We start from the raw sequence: 19,931 nt of genomic DNA, 5'->3' as shown, positions 1-19,931 counted from the left end.
CAGAAACAGTAGATGAATTAAATAAAATTCTAGTCAAAGTCCTGGGCATCCCTCATCCTTAGACCCTCCATGTCGGCAAGGAAAAACTCCAAAAACCCTTTGGAAAAAATAAGAAACCTTGGGGAGAACCACAGTCAGGAGAGATCCACTCCCAGGACGGTAAGACAAGATGCACCAGGACTGCTAATGGGAATTAGCAGATGGAGTTACAGTTTATAGAGATGCAATAGAGTGAGGGAACAAGAGAAGGTCGATCTAGCCAGATGAGATGGGGAGGGGTGGCAGTGGGGATTGCGAGGATGTCCTGAAAAATAGTCGATGATGAAATGAAGAGACAACTAGATATTAAAATTAGAAAAGAGAAATAAAGTAAGACAAGTGGTAGGTGGAGTGAGAAAAAGTAGATAGGACTCAGTGGCTGTACTTCCCCCAGCATTATAGCTTCTAGTGCAGCTTAGACCGAACTGTGAGTCCTGTCCGATTTCAACTAGCCTGACCATAAGCTTTGTCGAATAGGAACTTTTTTAGTCTAATCTTAAATGTACAGACTGTGTCGGCTTCTTTAATACTAGCTGGAAGCTGATTCCATAAGACAGGAGCTTTGTAGCTAAAGGCTCTAGCGCCTACTGTACTTTTAGAAACCCTGGGAACTACCAGTAGACTATTCGTATACTACGTTGAGGTTTTCCAAAGTGTTGTACTGTACCATACTGACAACAGTTCAGACAGGCTTGTCCAGCTCATAAAGCTGCACAAATAGCTACACTCCGGACCAAAAGTATTGGCACCCCTGCAATTCTGTCAGGCAATGCTCAATTTCTCTCAGAAAATGATTGCTATTACAAATGCTTTGGTAGTAATATCTTGATTTATGTTGCTTGCAATGAAAAAACACAAAAGAGAAAAAAAATGTAATCATTATCATATTACCCAAAACTCCAAAAGATGGGCCGGACAAAAGTATTGGCACCCTCAGCCTAATACTTGGTAGCACAACCTTTAGACAAAATAACTGAACAATTGCTTCCGGTATCCATCAATGAGTTTCTTTCAATGCTCTGCTGGAATTTTAGACATTCTTCTTTAGCCAACTGCTCCAGGTCTCTGAAGGTTGCCTTCTCCTAACTGCCATTTTCAGATCTCTCCACAGGTGTTCTATGGGATTCAGGTCTGGACTCATTGCTGGCCACTTTAGAAGTCTCCAGTGCTTTCTCTCCAACCATTTTCTTGTGCTTTTTGAAGTGTGTTTTGGGTCATTGTCCTGCTGAAAAACCCATCACCTCTGAGGGAGACCCAACTTTCTCACATTAAGCCCTAAATTATGCTGCAAAATTTTTTGGTAGTCTTCAGACTTCATAATGCCATGCACACGGTCAAGCAGTCCAGTGCCAGAGGCAGCAAAGCAACCCCAAAACATCAGGGAACCTCCGCCATGTTTGACTGTGAGGAACGTGCTCTTTTCTTTGAAGGCCTCGTTTTTTTCCCGGTAAATTCTAAAGCTCTACTTTTGTCTCATCTGACCAGAGAACATTCTTCCAAGGCGTTTTTGGATTTCTCAGTTTGTTGGCAAACTCCAGCCTGGCTTTTTTTTATGTCTCTGGGTCAGAAGTGGGGTCTTCCTGGGTATTCTACCATAGAGTGCCTTTTCACTCAGATGCCGGCGGATAGTATGGGTTGGCTGTTGTACCTACGGAGTGCAGGACAGCTTGAACCTGTTTGGATGTTAGTCGAGGTTCTTTATCCACCATCCGCACAATCTTTCGTTGACATCTCTCGTCAATTTTTCTTTTCCGTCTACATCTTGGGAGGTTAGCCACAGTGCCATGGGCTTTAAACTTATTGATGACACTGGGCACGGTAGACACAGGAACATTCAGGTCTTTCGAGATGGACTTGTAGCCTTGACATTGCCCATGCTTCCTCACAAATTTGCTTCTAAAGTCCTCAGACAGTTTTTTGGTCTTCTTTCTTTTCTCCACGCTCAGTGTGGTACACACAAGGACAGAGGTTGAGTCAAACTGGCTGCAAGTGTGATCTATTTATCGCCACCACCTGTTATGTGCCATAGGTAAGTAACAGGTGCAGTTAATTACACAAATTAGAGAAGCATCACATGACTATTTTTTGTCTGGCCCATTTTTGGAGTTTTGTGTAAAATTATGATTTATTTATTTATTTCCATTCTCTTATGTGTTTTTTCATTGCAAGCAAAACAAATGAAGACATTACTACCAAAGCTTTTGTAATTGCAATCATTTTCTGGGAGAAACTGAGCATTATCTGACAGATTTGCATGGGTGCCGATACTTTTGGCCATCAGTGTATATAAAGTTATTTTCAACAGTGCACGTGTAGCCCTTAAAATGGAAATTAGCCATTTTTTCATACAGTGGTATCTTGACTTATAAATGATCAAGCCCGAGTGTTTCCTATTACAGTATGAGCTGTCACTTGGTCAATTTTTAGCTTCAGATATGCTGCACCTGAGAGAAGTGAAGAAAAATTGAGGTGCTGAGAGAGACGGGCTTAGGATTTAAGGCACTGAATGAGCTGTCTGATTTCAACTTGGCTTATCTAGTAATGACCAATGACTTGACTTGACAATGACCTAATACTGTACTGAAACAGGGCAGCTTCCTTCAAAGACTATTTTCTTTGTTATCGGGGTGTTTACCTCATTCATTAATTATTGGCTAATTTGTACACATGTACACAATGTTGAGTACATGTTGGGGCTACAGTCAGGGGTGGAAGTGGCTAGAATTTCTTGCCGGAACTCCCTAACATAAAAAGGTTGTCACAAAGCCAAAATGTTTTTATTTTTTGTTATTTTTTTGGGGTGGGGTTGGGGGGGGGGGGCAATCCTCCTAAAACCACAGAAATGCAAAGAAAACTGCTTTTGGCAGTTATGCCTATATCAGACAATAAAGCAAGACATACATTAGGCTACTGCATTACACTTACTATAGCAAGGCATACATAAAGAATTGATTTAATGACAAAAACACATACAGTAACACCAACCTCCATCTCCTAAATTTTACCTCAATATTAACTACTTAAGAACATACATAAGATGTACATTAAAATGGAAGATAATGTAAACATCGACTAATATATTATTATAAAGTAACATACATTAACAAAAATTTGTACAAATGACTTAAATTATGCACAGACTAGTGAAATTGAATATATTTTGAAGATTGGCAAACATTGACTTTTTTATATTATAAGGAAACACATAAGTAGCCTAATGTAGGTAAATGAACAAAAATAAGTCCAAAGCGCACATTAACTACGGTATCTTGCCAAATGTATCACATTTGAGAAAAGCATTTCTGAACCTCATTGCAGTAAAAAAAATGTTTAAAACCTTCAATATCACTTTAGTTATATTTGTTTTACCACGAGAACTGCAGGTAACGCTTAATGTATCATTTATGATACAAATCAGAGAACATATGTACAAATTAATTTTTGAAATTGTTTTAAAAAATTATATTGTATGTTATGTATGTTAAAGCATATAGCTTTGAAAAAAAAAAAAAAATTAAATCAGAATTTTCTGATCATTATTTCTGGGGTCAGGCATTATAACATGGAAGATGTTCTGAACCTCCCCACCAGAACAATTAAAATAAAATAAGCCTCTTCAACTCTTTTCTTTCTCTTCAAGGGATCCACAAATAGAAAACCTTTTACTGTACTTCTTAAAGGATAAATGTTATTATGAGTTAAAATAATTTGATATTGAAACCCCTCTTGATATTTTCATTTTTATACAATTAGTAAAATTAGTACTCGTAGGTCGCCATTGTTGATGACGTCGCAGGGCGGTGACGTCATATGGTTAGCTGCTGGGCTTCCAGAGTATGACTCTAGTGACATAAACATGTAATCTGTTTAACCCTTTCAATTTGACCCGAGAGGAACATTAATGAGCATGGCAACACTGTTGATATTTCACAAAATGAGCAGCAAAAGCAAAATGAAGAGGAAAGACGGGATGAGACAAAAAAGAAAACGGTGTTCTGCCAAAATGTGCTACAACACCGAAACATCCTGCAAGAGGCGAATTTGACACCAAAAGTACTACCGTGCGCTTTCAGCTTGTTTTTTTAAGATGCATACAGACAGAACATACTAAAGATGCCATAAGAAAATACTTAAAGGTAGCAATATCAAATAAGGGTGGTTTAAATATGCTATGTGACTAATGTGGTCACAAGAAAATATTAATGCTTAAAGCATAAGAGGGAAACACATGCAAAAAAGCATTTTGAGGGAATGAAAAGGTAATGAAAGATAAATAAATAAAAACACAAATAGTAAGTACTCGCCATTTTTAACCGATGAGGGCATGAGTTGGTCGTCTCGACGCGTCGAAGGAATTGCAGTAACCCGGTAGTATTTGTCACCTTGTCAAGAGTCAAGAATCTGCATTGGACAAGGTGTCAAGAGTCAAGAATCTGCATTGGACAAGGTGATGATGCTGGAGCTTTGGTTTGGTGCTGTTCCAGTGAGATTTACAAAGATGACTGCCTGATGAAAACATAAAAATTCCCTCAGTCCTTGATGATATGGGGCTGCATGTCAGTCAGGCTAAGGCACTAGGGAAATGGCTGTGGTTAAATAAATGCAGAAGTTTACATTGAAATTTTAGTTTTCTTATCCCTTCAATTGAAAATATGTTTGTCATTTTCCAAGATGACAATGCATCATGCTACAGAGCTAAAACTGGTAAAGCATTCCTTGGAGAAAGACTCTTCCAGTCAATGTCATGGCCTGCAAATAGCCCAGATCTCAACCATATTGAAAACCTGTGGTGGAAATTGAAAAAAATGGTCCACAGCAAGGCTTCGACCTGTAAGGATGATCTGAATGGAGCGATTCCATATATATTTCCCTGCACTTGCTCTATAAAAGTAACATTTACTGACCACCACAATGTTTTTATTAATTTCTTTTAGTGTTTAGTGTTTCTGAATGCTAAAGAGTTGCACTTTTGAACTAATTCATGATTTTTTTCAAGCTTTTTATCAGAGTTTGTTCTACATGATAAAATGTCTGAGTGAGTGCTCATCCGAGACTGGTGATTCCATACTTTTTGCTAGGGTTTGTACAGTTACAACAAAAGTCACTGTTAAATTTTAGTTATCATGATGTAGCTGAAGATATTGATTGTTCTTTGATTGCACCAGGTTATATGTGACAATTATGCCTGTCGCGATAACAAATTTTGGTGTGCGGTAATTTACTTCATAAATTAATGCGATATTATTGCGCCCCCCCCCCCCCCCCATTTTTTAAAAACCAATTTACAATGATACAGTGAGAATACAGTATATATTATTAAATCAAGTACACCCATTTAAACGTGATAAATGTTTACTCTTAAATTCAAAAATTCCTTTTAAGAAATCACAACTAAAAACAAGACCATGCCTCTTTTAAGTAAAAGACAACACTATTAATACCGCACAGAAACACAGAATAAATAAAATGTCTTTTTCAAGAAAAAAAAATAAAATTGCACTTATTAACAAGCATTTAGGCAAATGAAAACTTTTCCCCTTCAGGGCTTCTGCTATGGTGTTTAATGTGTTTGATATTCTTATTGGATGTTTTCCGAAGCACCCTGAAGCGCACGCAACGGTGATGTTGTTTTGTTCATGTGACGCGGCAGTGAGAGAGACATATGGCCCATATAAGTACATCGGGCGCATCTTCAGTCCGGGTCCGGTGTACCCTACTTCGACAAAGCCTCCTAATTCGTCAGAACACCGGCACGGCTCTGTGTTGACTGCATGCCCCGCAGTACGTCAAAAACAGGCAAAACATACCAGCTGTGCACGGCTATGGTTCGCCAACTCTGTCCTGTCGTAATGTGGCGTGCAAAACAACGACAAACGCATGGAGTCTGTACTCATCAGAGAAGCAGAGAGAGAGAGGTGGACTTGATTTGATTGAACATTTTTTCACCGAAGTTTTTTTTTTTTTTTTTTTTGCTTTTACCATGAGTTTGCAACACTATTTAATTACTGTTTTAAATTACATGACTTGAAAAAAAAACTCCCCGTCCATTCTAATAGCTTCTGCTATGGCGTTCCATGTTTAATATTCTGATCAGATCTTTTCCGAGGCACCCTGAAGTGCACGCTACAGTGCACTTCAGGGTGCCACAGGTTGAGGAAGTGTTGTTAGCACTCTGTGTTAATAAAAACAAAGTTGTCAGCACGTGTTCGATAACATTGCCAGAAAAGCACACGTAATAGGACATCTTGCAGTTTCCTTTTCAATGCTGTCCTTATAGTAATGCTCTGCTGCATCGTAAATCACTTTGTGACTTTCCACCTCCATGATGAAACGTTCTTCGTCCATGTTCGCTGGTGTTTAAATCGTGAAAAAAACACTGGGCTGTTGACTCCAGGTCTGAATCCACCCATTTTGACGGATGCGTCTCCGGCATAAAATATAAAATAGACACACAAATAGACGCACAAAATAAAAAATAGCCAAAACCATCGGCGGGCTCTGGTGCGCCGGAGATGGTCCTCAGTCAATCCGGAGCACTGACGCGGCCGGTATACGTTGAACAATAGGATAAAAATGGAACGGAATGGCTCCGGCACTATTTTTTGCCAGACCAAACCCGGAACGAAGATGTATTTTGTGTAGTTAGTAAAAAGAAGGCCGAACTTTCAACAGCACGTCTGCCGCGCGCACATGCATGCGAGGTGATAAATCGCAGCGGGAAAATTACAGTCTTCATTTTTATTTACCTTGCGATAAATGGATTTATTGCATATTGCGACTGGTTTAGTGACAATATTACCAATAAATTCATATTATTTTAAAAATTGAGTTTGATTTTTGTTTCATATTGAACGCTTTATAAAACGTTGTAAGATTGGTCACCATTTTGTAATGGCATAAGTCACTATTTGTAAGATTGTCAACAGCCTCGGGGTGACAGGTATGGATACATGTGCATTTGAACCAGTCAGAGCTACATATCCATGCTGATCACATGTCAGTATGTCAGCCAATTGAACGGACAGCTGGAGTCCAGGCAGTGTGGTTTGCATGCGCACATCGACGCGAGTTGACTGTCTTGTCAGACTCAGATATTGTCAGGTACAAGACGAGGGAACCAGTTGCGTATCGCGAACACAGGGTTTTATTAGTGTCTGGCAGGCAATGAAAGCAATAAAGAACTGGAGGAATTGTGTGGTCAGGTCAAGCAGGTCAGGCAGAGTAGGCTGGAGATCTGTCGTGATCAGGTCAAGCAGGACAGGTTGAGCTTATTGAGGTTTGAAGCGGTGGTCAGTCAAGGATGGTCAACAAGCAGTTGACGGTGACGGACTGACACTGACTGTTTGGAGGTAGTGCCTTAAATGCACAGCTGGTAACAAGTTGCAGGTGGTGGTAATTAGAAGTGATTGGCAGATGTGCTTTCTGGTAAGTGGAGTGGCAGCAGGCTGAGTGTGCAGGAATACTCTCACAATTAGTGGAAAGGGGACATAACAGATACGCATGCTGGGAGAACTCCGTGGAATAAATAAATAATAAATACCGGTGAAAACGTAATGACGTTACATAAGCACTTTATTAGGCTTGTTGTTAATACTTGTGTATGTAAATCTGACGTTAGTAGACTGTTTTTTTTTCTTAGAGCAGATTTTTTTTTAACATGGAGATTTGACAGTTGCTGTCATATTTTCGGGATCAAAGCACCGTTCCGCGCCCAATTTTATACCGTTTTGGACTGTTCCAGCCCACTTTCACCCATGGCTACGATTATGTTTTTGCTCACTATTTGTGTTATGTGTGGATCTTGCTTGAATCAAGATTTTTATTTGTTTTGTTTTTAATATCTTGCGTAATTAATCTTAACATTGTTTTACATAAATTAAATTTCCACAAAACAATTGCGCTGGACACGATTTATAATTTTTGGTTTCTTGTGTGGCTTGTTAGACATAAAAAAAGAGGTAAAACATATTTTGTTGCTATGTAGATATTATGGGGGGTCAATAAAAACGTTTTCCTCGGGCACAAAATATCCCTATACACAGCCTGCATCCTTGACTTCTTGATGTGGCGCACCATTGCACCAAAGCGTCCAAGTCAAATTAAGTGACCAAGTGATGTAACCTGGTCTTTGCTTCCATTGTGCAACATGACAGAATTTCAAAATCACCGAATTAAAAAGGTGTCAAAAGGACTTTTCTCACCCCATTAATGTATGAATTTAATCTCAGACAGGTCGGCAAAGAATGCTGCTTGTTGGGTGTGTGCTAAAGTGCACCACTGACTGTAGTGACAATGTGTTACGCTAAATCTGGATTACACAAGAATGTTATGCGGATGCATAAAGCAAGTCGCCTGCGCTCTCTCTCTCCTCGCTGATCATGTTCTACTGCTCCAGGCGGGACTTTCCAAACTGCCCATGATTGTGTCCAATTTCATCACAAGAACAGTAGTGCAGCCAAGAGAGACGCTACACAACACAAACAAATCGATTGTTGGGAATAAATTCAATTTTAGGTTGGGAATGTTGGTCAGTGCGTTGCACTTTGATTAGCAGTGGTTAAATTACTTCCGTTTTTGTTGTTGTCGATGCTAAGATGTAGATTGTCGAGTCGAATGATCAATGACAACATTGATATTTTAATGCTCCCCAACTTTCTCAGTCAGTCAAATCAAAACACTCGCTTATCCATTCACTTTTGGACGCCTTCACTTCCTTGCAGACAGTCGAAAATAGTAAAACAATTAAAGCAATCCACACGAAGCAACTGCAGTCACACGACAAACTCTTCAGTGTATAATGTTACGGTACAACTTTTTCATTTGCCTTAATATATTGTAAGGTTCGGTTTCTGATCATTTTTTTCTGAAAATGTCCCAGTTTGAATGCATCCGTTTATGTTTCATTCTAGAAAACATGCTGTTTGTCATTCACTTTTCAGAATTGATGCACCACTTCAAGTGCTGTAACTGCTTGTGTATGCCTTTTTTTATCATTAAGTGAGTGTCATTCCGCACATGTATTGGAAGCATCACATTAATTGTGTAAACAGAATTGGTTTGGCCATTGGCAAGGTTTCACCCCGGTAACATTTGCCGAACATCCTGTCAAAAGTCAGGACTTCAAAATAGAACAGCCTTAAAAAGTGTGATGAAACTATAACAATGTACTATGGTTTTACTTTTAAAGCCAGACCTTTGTCTAGATTTGTTATACCAATCTTGACACAATAACTTAGCTTGGCTTGAGTTTTGCTGAGCAGACCTTGAGAGTTTTTAATAAACATAAAAGACGGTTCGTATCTTGACAAACTAAAAAAATAAATAGTCACTTGTACTGTATATCAAGTCGCCACTGTATTTGAGCATAGACTTTCATATTTTCCAAGCCAGCAATAAAATATTTCCTCATGCATGAGGCTAAATTGCTGCGCCGACTGACCCTCCGATTTCACTGCGGTGTCCATGTTGTTAATGTCAAAACATGATTGCCAATTAATCAACCTTAAAGTGCATTTGACAGAAAAAGCATGTTTAATTCATATTACAAGTGGTATTTTATGCTCCTGAATTAAATGGACTGCTCTGATGTGTGTGGAAGTGATCGATATATTTATTCAATTTTTTGAATCCCGCACCATGAAAATGAGTGACTTCTGGCTTGAGTGTCGGGTTGAGGAAGAAGGCGAATGTGACATCAGCCGAGTAACCATCTCACAATACAGCCATCACTATAGCGTGCACGACTGCTGATTCTACTACGGATCAGCCGATTTTGCCGATTAATTCGTTTATTTTTTACGTCACGCCACAGCAATGTGCTGCAGGCTTTTGTTGCTACACCAGGGAAAGAGGTGTGAGGCTTTTTGGATTTCCAAAAGATCCTTTTTCACAGCGATGGGCAAAACAAGTCCAACAACCGTTGGAACCATTGGACGGACAAGGAAGTGAGTAAGCCTCGTGTTTTATATTATGTCACATACTGGGATCATGGCGTTTTAATAAGGAGGTGGCTTGCATTTTGTGGGTGACAATACTCCCTGGCCATCGAGAAGGCCACGTGGCCGACGACCGATGGCTTGTCGCACACCATGGTCGCCGGCCGATAAAGGCGTGCCCGCCCACAGAGCACTTTCCCCCCGCTTCGACGTCGGCCGGTTTGTCCACCAAGAAAGCTTTATTTTCAGCTTTCATTCCCTGGCGACAAGCACTGCCTGCCCGCCGGGGCCGCAGCAGAACGACGAGCCGATCGGTGAAGACCATCAACCCCACCGCCATGTGTGACATGTGTCGGGGTAGTTTTGTGTGTTTTTTTTTTTTTCGAAAGGCGAGAAAAAGACTTGGAAAAGCCGCTCGGTTCGGGTTAGCATGTCGCTGAGCTGTCACACATCCTGTTTTGTTTACGCTCTTTCCTCCGTCTCTGAAGCCGGGGCAGGGAAATGACGAAAGCCAGACTAAAGCCGGAGTTATGCTTCTGCGTTGCGGTGGCGGCAAAGCTACTAGGGCGTCAATGAGCATTTAATAGTTATGCGGCAAGGGAACGCGTTGCTCTGTAACTCACCGCCAAGCCACTAGAGGGGTGTGGCGTTGTGTTTGTTAGGTTTGAGGGGACTCTTGTCGACTTCTTCCGGTTACACAATAACCAACGGAGATGGAACGCCTGAATGTGTATTTTCAGCTCATCAACTTTGAACAACAAATGTTGATCAACCTGTAAAAACTATGCACAGGTCCTTTAAGAGGCACTCAGACTGGGGAGCAGTGACGTAGCGAGAAGCGAGTGGAAAGAACGGGAGAAAGCGAAAGTTAGCGGTCGCATGTTGCGGCAGCCTGCTTTTATTTTGTTATTTATTTTATTGTTGCCACAAAAAAGGGGGGAAAGCAATCGACGACTCCTCTCCTTCTCCCCCCCATCCATTATCAGAAAAGCACCGAGGCACTCTCAATCAGTGATGATGTATCAAGTGTGTGTGTGAACTGTTGTTGAAAATTAAAGATCAAAACAACTCTTTTGACACCATACCTGTGCTTTATTCTTCATATACTTGAAGTGTGACACATAAATAAGTCACAGACTCCCAACAAACATATGTACACAATAGGCCTGAACGATATTGGAAAAAACTATTGCTGCGATTTTTTTTGGGTTTGCGATATATTGCAATATTATATTGCGATATTAAAAAAAATGTATAAATATTTTTTTCAAGAAATTTTCACAAGATGACTTAAATAGCTGTTTGGAAAGACTTTAGATGTCTCACCATCACCACAGTGTACAGTCATCCCTTGTTTTTTGTGGTTAATGGGGACCAGAACCCGCCGCGATAAGTGAAAAACCGCGAAGTAGCGCACCTCCCCCATTTTTTTTTTTTTTTTTTTTTGTGTGTGTGTTTTTTGTGCCCAATGTATTTATTCAGATTTAGCATTGGAAAGAGATACATATAAGACATGTTTTTTTCTCACTTTTCCCCCCAAAGTGATTTAAAAAATGTATATAAATAAATGGTTTTTAAGCACTTCAAATGTCATAATTATAAGTTTTAAACATAACTGTCCAACCAAATCATTTTTGAACAAGAATAAAGTACTGTAGCAGATAAATGCTTGGCTTTATTAAATGCTTCTGTTTATCTACTTTAGCTGTGACCGTTGAAGTGACATGTAGAAATTTCAAACTCCTTATGATCACTTCTGGCATTTAAATGTCTCCAACGTCCCCACAGTACACACATTCATTCCAGCGCGGCTTCCTTGCAACTGTTTAACAAGTTAAACGATGATTGACAGATGCCCGTGTGAAGTCTGCTTCTTTGGCCAGATCAAAGCCATCGTTGTGCCGCAGTGACTGAGAGGATCAAAAGGCTGGGAGAGGGAGGGTAGGAGGCTGTGCGCAGACCAGAAAGTGAGGCGTATGTGGATCAAAAAAAAAGAAAAACTATCGCACGTGCTTGCGATGGGACTATAGCGCACACGCACATCGCGATGGCGATGTTTAAACGATATATCGTTCAGGCTTAGTACACAATAAATGATGAAGTGCACCAACCAAAAATACGACATAAAGTGATAAAAAGCTGGCAGTTTTTGGCCGACTGTGTCACCGCTTCGGGTGGCCATTCGCTTCCGAACACACACATACTTGTCTCGGTGGTTGTTCTATTTTTTTATGCAATCTGTGACCTTGCCATTTGGCAATCTTTAAAATGTCTTGAAGAGACATTGTAGAAGTTGTCATACTTGCTCTTCGTTGATACTCTCGTCGGCTTGGACCATTTTTGAATGTAGCAAAAAAAAATGTTTGGAAATGGCGGTGATTTCAAGCTGAACCGGAAACAACACTCTAAGCGGACCAGTCACAGTCCATTTGCTCCACGTCACAAGCGTTGACGCGTGGAAAATTGTGGAGCTGCACGTAGCGCTACGGCGAAGGGTCGTAAATCAGGTCTTCCTTGACGGCACAGGTCTGACGCGGTGGCATAAAATACCGTTCGGGAGGTTTAAGAAGTTGGTAGTTTTGACCATTGTGTCGTAATTTTGCTCTGTCGTACTGAATAAATCCATTTTTAATATTTCATATTCCATTTAGCACAAGACTTATTTTTCATGACTATACCATTTATTCAGCAATTGGGGAAAAATACTTAGTTAAAAAAAAAAAAATCCTGTAAAAATATTGGAAAAGAGCGATTAAAACAATGATTACATTTTGCTGCTCTCTGTCTAATTTTCCTCATTCGGAATCTTCCCCCTCAATGGGCTGAATTCTAAATCGGCTGAAATCATTACTCTGCCGATGTCATCACCCAGCTGGGGACGCTAGAGCGCTATAATGACAGGTGGGGCTAAACGGCAGATTAAAAGACTCATTTCTCGTCATGTGCTCTTTGCCAAATTGTTGTATATAACCTAACCCTAACCTAAAATATGATTTTAATTCACATAATAATGCTATTTATTGACTTTTTTTAAAATCCTGTCACAGGCACTTTAAACCATAACTGTCCTTGCTGAGTGGAAAGGTTGTTGGTCATTCTGTATTTAGTGACTTAACATCCCTGCAGCTGCATTTTAAAGCCTTGGCATCCAAGCAATAGTCAGTCAGAAGCTCACAGGTCTTTCAAAGGTGTTTGCTGCTGGTTATCCATCTACCAAACAGTTGTCTTTTTTTTTTTCTAAGGCATTACAACTCATTACACCATCATCAAAGATGAATCACAAAACAGCCTAGTGCATTGTTTAAACTCGCTTCTGCAAGTGTAAGGAAAGATGTGAGCCAAAGTGATACCTAATTGTCATGGAAATTGTTACATCTTGCAAGAGAGGGAGGCCAGCGGGAGGCAGTGAAGGAGGGGGTGACACTGAGGTAGAGAAATAATTAAGGCGAGAAAGACAAGAATCCCCTGAGCTGAGATTACATCTGTGAGACTCACTTTTAATTAGGTGCATCTTTAGTTAATCCTCCGAACGGTCGCCTGCTGCACTCGACTGTCGTCGCACGTTTACTTCTGCTCAGCAAGTAGGTGGAGATAACGGCGACTGGCACTTTATGAAGAACAAAAGGAGCTGGATGACAAATGCACAAAATAGGGACAGAAAGTGAACTAAAATTTGGGATACAGTAGCAATATTAAAGAAAGTTGTCCAATATGCATCGTTAATTTTTTTCATTTAAATAATTACAGTATTAAATTTGCCATATATGGCCTTTCTTGCTATTTACTGTGCGTATATGATAATCTATGCATTAATTTAGCCACATTTTTCATAAGAGTTTATCAATTTATTCATTGCTAAACATTTTCAGAAATAACCACACACTGATTGCCAGCTAAAATAATTAATGCCAAAGCATTTTGAGTCATTTTCATGATCCACAGAATATTGTGTAATACAAAAGCTGAATCTTCCAAGAAGAATCCCCTTTTTTTAACTCAGAAAAAAAGTTTCGTACTCCCTTTTCTTTTTCTTGGTAATAAAATCAGTGATCGTGACAGACACAGCAAGGCGCAGGTGAGGAAAAATGCCTTTAACAACAGGGGATGTGTGATCCAGACAGACCTGGGTAGACTTGCCGCATTGTGCAGGGACTCCCGCCTCTCTAGAATGTGATGTATGACATCCCTGTGGGAACTCAAGTCCCACTGTGGAATTCAACTTAAGAAGCACAATCAGACAAAGTAAAACCTAGATGAAGCATTTTTTTTTTCAAAGGAAGGAAATGAGTAGATAAATTGGGGATGAACATGAAATAGCTACACGAATAAGAGAATTAATAAATAAATAATAAAGAATTAAGTTGAAAGCTAAAGCAAACAGGTAGTCTTCAACCTCATTTTAAAAGCATCAACAGTCTCCAAAGCCCTTATGGCAGGCTCTTCCAAAGGCACAGCGCGAGCCGTAACGGCTGAATGCAGCATCTCCTTAAACTTTGGAGATTAGGACATAACACACAGATATGATGGCCCAAGATCCTCAAGAAATGTACAAACTTGTAAAATAACCTTAAAATTGATCCTGAAACACACTGGAAACAAATTCACTGAAGTTCTAACTGGTCAACACATGAGCGGTTAAATTCATAAGTAATAGTAGATTAGTGATGATCTTTTTGGGAATATTTTTCGAGTTTTTCCAATAATCTAAACAACAGGAGTAATAGTATACATTTAGCCTGGGAAACAAACACATGGACGGTATCCTTAAGAAGGTGAAAAACTATCTGATTTGTGGGAAAAACAATGGCCAGCAGAAAATAATGAATCCAAAGTTCTTAACAAATTTCAAATATTGTGTTTTTTGTAGCGTTTTTTCTTTCTCACCTCCAGAACTAATAAATAAAATAATAATAAAATAATGATAAAAAAGACGTTTTTTACTGGTTGAGTTGTCAGAGGTTCACTGCAATTCAGGACTTAATATCGAAACTATTTAGTTAAAAAGGTACCATTGAGCTCTGTGCCATCAGGAAATATAACATTGTACTGCTCTTGTCATGGCTGTCAAAGCTGATGCCATATCTCCTGATGACATTCCCAAGGAGAAGCATGTATATATTTAAACGTATTGGGCCTAAAAGAGACCCTTGGTGCACCCCACATTCAATTTCATGTGTTCCGGAGGAAAACTGAGTGATATTACAAAAAAAAAAAAAAAAAAAAATATTGGTATGTCAGATAGGATCTATACCACTTAAAAAGTACTAGTGCAGCCGACCAGGTTTGAGGTTCTGCTAATACAATTAGACATTACAGTAGTTTGTAATAAGAGATCAACAGATAAAGTATGGTCAATAATCTAATGTCAGTTATTTGACCCCAAAAATAACAACAGCAACAACATATTTTTTTTTTCCATTTATCTATAGCAGTGGTTCTTAATCTCGCTAAAGGTACCGAACCCCACGAGATTAACGGGTGCATTCACCGAAGCTTTTGGAATTTCAAAATAAAGCAATTTTTTACGAATTCAAAACCTACCAAGTTAACATCTAAGTGAATTCCTGTTCAAATTTCAGTCAGATTTCTAACTTACTGCAAATAATGATGCCTTTTGCTGTTGATTTTCACGGTATTAAATTAAATCAAACTCAGTCTGTTATTTTTGTTTTCATGTCTACATTCTTATTTTATTGTCGTGTTCTTGCATCACATACTATTTTTCATGATGTAAAATGATTCAAATGTTTTTTTTTGTTTGTTTTTTAAATTATCTACGCAGTTCACGCTGTCTGTAGGTCTGTTATACTTCCTCATACCGAGTGCTAGTCAACCTTCCAGCAAGCAAACCGATTTCTCGTCCCATTAGATAGAGGGCTAGCAGTTGAAGGAAATGGAATAAAGCCTGTAAATTGAGGGCAAAGCAGTCCAAAAGCAGGTCTACAACGCCACTTTGCCTTGATTTAGCGTACAAAATAGGACCCTGCGTTTCTTAACCTTCACCGAACCCCTGTTGCTTACTCACTGAACCCATGGGGTTCGATCGAACCCCAGTTAAGAACCAATGATCTATACAGTACAAATAAACTTGACTTGATTTGACTCAATGTCATACCATCCATCTTGTCAGCAGTATGCATTTCACTGGGGAAAGAAGGATTGGGATCTGAGTTTTTTTTAGGTTTGAGTGTGAAAGAATTCAACTCATATGTCAAGGCACCACTAGAATGAAGAAATAACTTCAGTTAGATGTAATATGAGGCCAGTGTTCAGGGAATTGTGCTTCCTGGCAAAAAGAAACATAGCAAAAGAGCTTTCTCCTTTTAGAGCCACTCTTGTTGTTTTTAGCACAAAGCTCACTGATGCAGAGAGGCCCTTTTTTTTCTTTTTTTTTTTCTTTTCTTTTTAATTCCCCCTCGCACAGTCATGTTCTTGTTTGGCTGAACATCACGCCTTGGCTTCGGTCTTCTTTTCACATGAGCACGCAACAGCTGTGTGTGTGTGTGTGTGATGTCATTTATTGGAAAGTCTCCAGCAGATCAGGGTGAGCAAACTTTTTTTTTTGTCTGCTCAAGGGCCACATCTAATTTTTCAAGCAGACGGATGGCTCATTGCATTCAAAGATTATTTATTATACTTTATTAAAAAAAAAAAAAATTAAAAAAGGGGAAAAAAAAAAAAAACACTAATCTGTTTCAATACTTCTTGTATATAATTGAGTTGCTGTAAACAATCTAAGCAGTTACTGTGTCTCGTCAAATCAATATAAAATTGATATATGTTTTCTTGTAAATATATTCTTACTTTATTAACTATTGATCAATTAGTTAATTATGAAATGAGACAAATAAATAAAAAAAATGAATAAATACATACAGAATATTCACTTTTTCATGTTTTTAAAAAAAATCCATCTTTAATTTTTATATTATAACTAGCAGTGGGACTTTAACACATTCATTTATGCCTGGGTAATTGTTTTCTACTGTTTTGTATTGAAATGCGGTAACGCAATTCCATACTAAAAGCCTTTCCAAAAAGAAATGTAGCTTTTTGATTAAAATGTGATTCAACAAGATGAATTAATTGCAACACCTCTACATAATTACATTCTTTTCACACCTAGTCCCAAACCCAATTAAAACATATACTCAGTTTTCACCATAATCAATCATTTCAATACAAATGAACTAAGGGCTATATTTCCTAACAAATATGAACCAGATTAATTGATAGGCTAAATGATCAATGTAAAATAAATCTGTATTGACTTATACTAATTTTCATATTTATTGGTTAAGGTGATAATATCATTCAATTCAAACCTTTGTTTTCAAAAACTACTAAAGAAACATTTGGATTAGCAAATTTAAATTGCAATATTTGAACATAAATTATATTAACCTACACAGTAAACACAAACTTGTTAATAATCTCTTAACTATCCAGAAATGCAAAGAAATACACATTTTTCTTAAAACCACCCAGCATTGTCCGTCTAAATAAAGAAATTAAATATAATTGAAAAAACTTAGTCAGGGAATAACAAAAATAAATAAAATTGAGCTTTCCTTTACTTAAAACACTGCTTTTGTCCACAAGCACAGCCAACCCCCCCCCCCCCCCCCCCCAAAAAAAAAAAAAAAAAACTAAAAAAAAAATAGAAAGCTCCTATGGGCTGCTTTAAGACCACATAAATAAAATAAAAATGAAAATTGGGGAGAAAGGGGTAAACCTTGGTTCACTACATTTCTCACAGCTTAATTGACGTTAACAGTAGAAAAAACATACATGAGGACTCTTTTCTCTAAGCAGCTTCCTATTCAAATTTTGCAGGTTAGCAAATTCACACAGTTTAATGTAATGCCAATTCTGGTGCAGGTCGGACTTTCAGTGGCAAAATTAGTGGTGTGTTCCCCACCGCCATAAAATTGACGTCTTTTTACATTACTTACACTGGCTGTTGCTGGCCGAAAAAAACTTGTAATATCCCTCCTCTTTGAAGGGGGCGGAGCAGGCAGCATGTTGTCGTCAAGTTGTATTTCTGTGGGGGCTGTGAGTGTGTGTGTGGGGGGGGGGGGGGTTGTCAAGTCATCAGCTAATCAAACCTGCGTTTGACGAAAAAAAAAAAAAACTTCGACCGGCACATTCAGCAAGTGAAAAGGGGTAAATGTAAGTCTGGACATAATGAAAATAATTCACTTAATAATGGTAGGATCACTTCTATCCTTACAACATATGGAAAGACAATCTAAATCATCTATATAACTAAAGTCATAATATAATGCAAATAAGTTTGCTTATAAGTTGGTGGGGACAATTTGAGCATCCTGAAAAGTTGGTAGTATTATGTCCCTACAGTAGATACAATTGTTTAACGTTTAAATTGAATATTTTCATTAAAAACACATTAATCATTTATTTAATGGAATAAATAGAAGAAAGTAAATGCACAAATTAATACATATAACATATATACTTTTATTATAATAATAAAACAAAAATGATTTTATTATGTCATGTATATTTAATTTGATCTTTTTTGTTTGTTTGTTAAACCTTTAAATGTAAAATGTTTTTCTAACGGTACAAATTAACACTAAACCAATGATCACGATGGTTGAATAAAAAATGACTAATGAATTGATTATAATAACAGCTTCCCTATCAACATATCTACGAGTAAAAAAGAGGAAGCGACTTGTCCGTTGTGCGTTTGTCACATCAATACTGAATAGTCGCCTTGGTCATGACTATTGACATGCATTGCTATGTGGTGAGTCATAGTGATGACTTCAGCATACCCCTTTCGCCCCCCTCCTTTCTGCGCTGCGCCAGCTCTTTACCGCCACCTCCTGGATTGAAATGGAGTACATTGCAACAGAAACATTTTTCAGTGGTACAAATACTGTTTCTGGACTCCAATAGATTTTCTTAACTTGGGTCCTTATTTTTCTGAAGACCTTTCTCTTTTACGCAACATTCGTGGGTCTTGAAGAATCTGAAATTTGACTTTTACTTTAAAATGGCTTGTAGACAGAGTTTTGTCATTGTGACACATGATCAAAACAGGTATGTAATTGACTAGAAAAATACAGTTTAATTTTTATCCTTCAGCATTTGAGTGAGCATACTTTTAGTGTTCTTTTTTACCTTCACAATTATGTGAAGTTATGCTACGGATTTTTTCTAACAAAGTGTTAGTACTTTTACCCTCTCTGCTTGTATGTATTGTGTGCGTACCATCACCCTGAAGTGTCTTTCCTGTACTATGCTCTCATGTCTTTCTTGGCTCCATTCTGTCAACCATCTCAGCTCCAACCATGATGAAAAGGTGGCAATACTTTGAATATTCAAATCAGGGCCTTTGCACAAAAAAGAGGATTCAAAGCTGCTTTAATCACAAGAGGGTGCTATTGATTCAAAAGACAATCGCGGGCCTCACTTTAAAGCTGAGCTGAAATGAATGAGTTGATGAGAGAAGGCTTTGTCACCTCCATCAGACGCTTACCGATCACTTTCATGTCTCCTTCAGATGATCTGAGCGAGCTCAAAGCCGACAGCAGCCCCGCCGAGGAGCACATCAGCGCCAAGGAGAGAGGCGTGCTGGACGACGAGGACGACGAGAAGCGGGAGATGGAGCGCGAGAGAGCTCACAAGGACGAGGACGGAGAGGACGAGGATGACAAAAAGGAGCTGAGCGAGGAGCAAGAGCTGGAGGAGCTCAGGGCTCAGGTCCTGCAGTTGTTGCTGGAGCTAGAGGACGCCAGAGAGACCTCCAGTAAGCACCACGACAGCTTCTTGGAATTGCAAGGTGAGATTTACATTATCAGTCTTTGGGCAGTGACCCAATGAGGGCGCTGTTTATCTTTCTTTAACAAGGGCTATTTAGAAAATCACTTAGTTCCCTACCTCACAATCACTTATTGGGGGATTTACACAATCCTACATATTTGA

General features: G+C 38.8%; 1 protein-coding gene across 6 annotated transcripts in view; it reads left to right on the top strand.

Moving 5' to 3' along the window:
* Positions 1-19,931, top strand: part of LOC130915784 (coiled-coil domain-containing protein 136-like) — a 97,524-nt gene that overhangs the window by 32,459 nt on the left and 45,134 nt on the right. For all 6 annotated transcript variants that reach the window (XR_009063143.1, XM_057835861.1, XM_057835860.1 and 3 more), the window contains one exon: positions 19,510-19,788. Coding sequence is in view for 5 of the 6 variants with exons in the window: in XM_057835861.1 (XP_057691844.1) it covers positions 19,510-19,788 (279 nt within the window). In the remaining variant the exon portion in view is untranslated. The remainder of the gene's footprint in view (positions 1-19,509; positions 19,789-19,931) is intronic.

The sequence above is a fragment of the Corythoichthys intestinalis genome, chromosome 5, assembly GCF_030265065.1.
Source record: "Corythoichthys intestinalis isolate RoL2023-P3 chromosome 5, ASM3026506v1, whole genome shotgun sequence".
Lineage (NCBI taxonomy): Eukaryota > Metazoa > Chordata > Actinopteri > Syngnathiformes > Syngnathidae > Corythoichthys > Corythoichthys intestinalis.
This window is presented reverse-complemented; position numbering and strand designations above follow the sequence as displayed.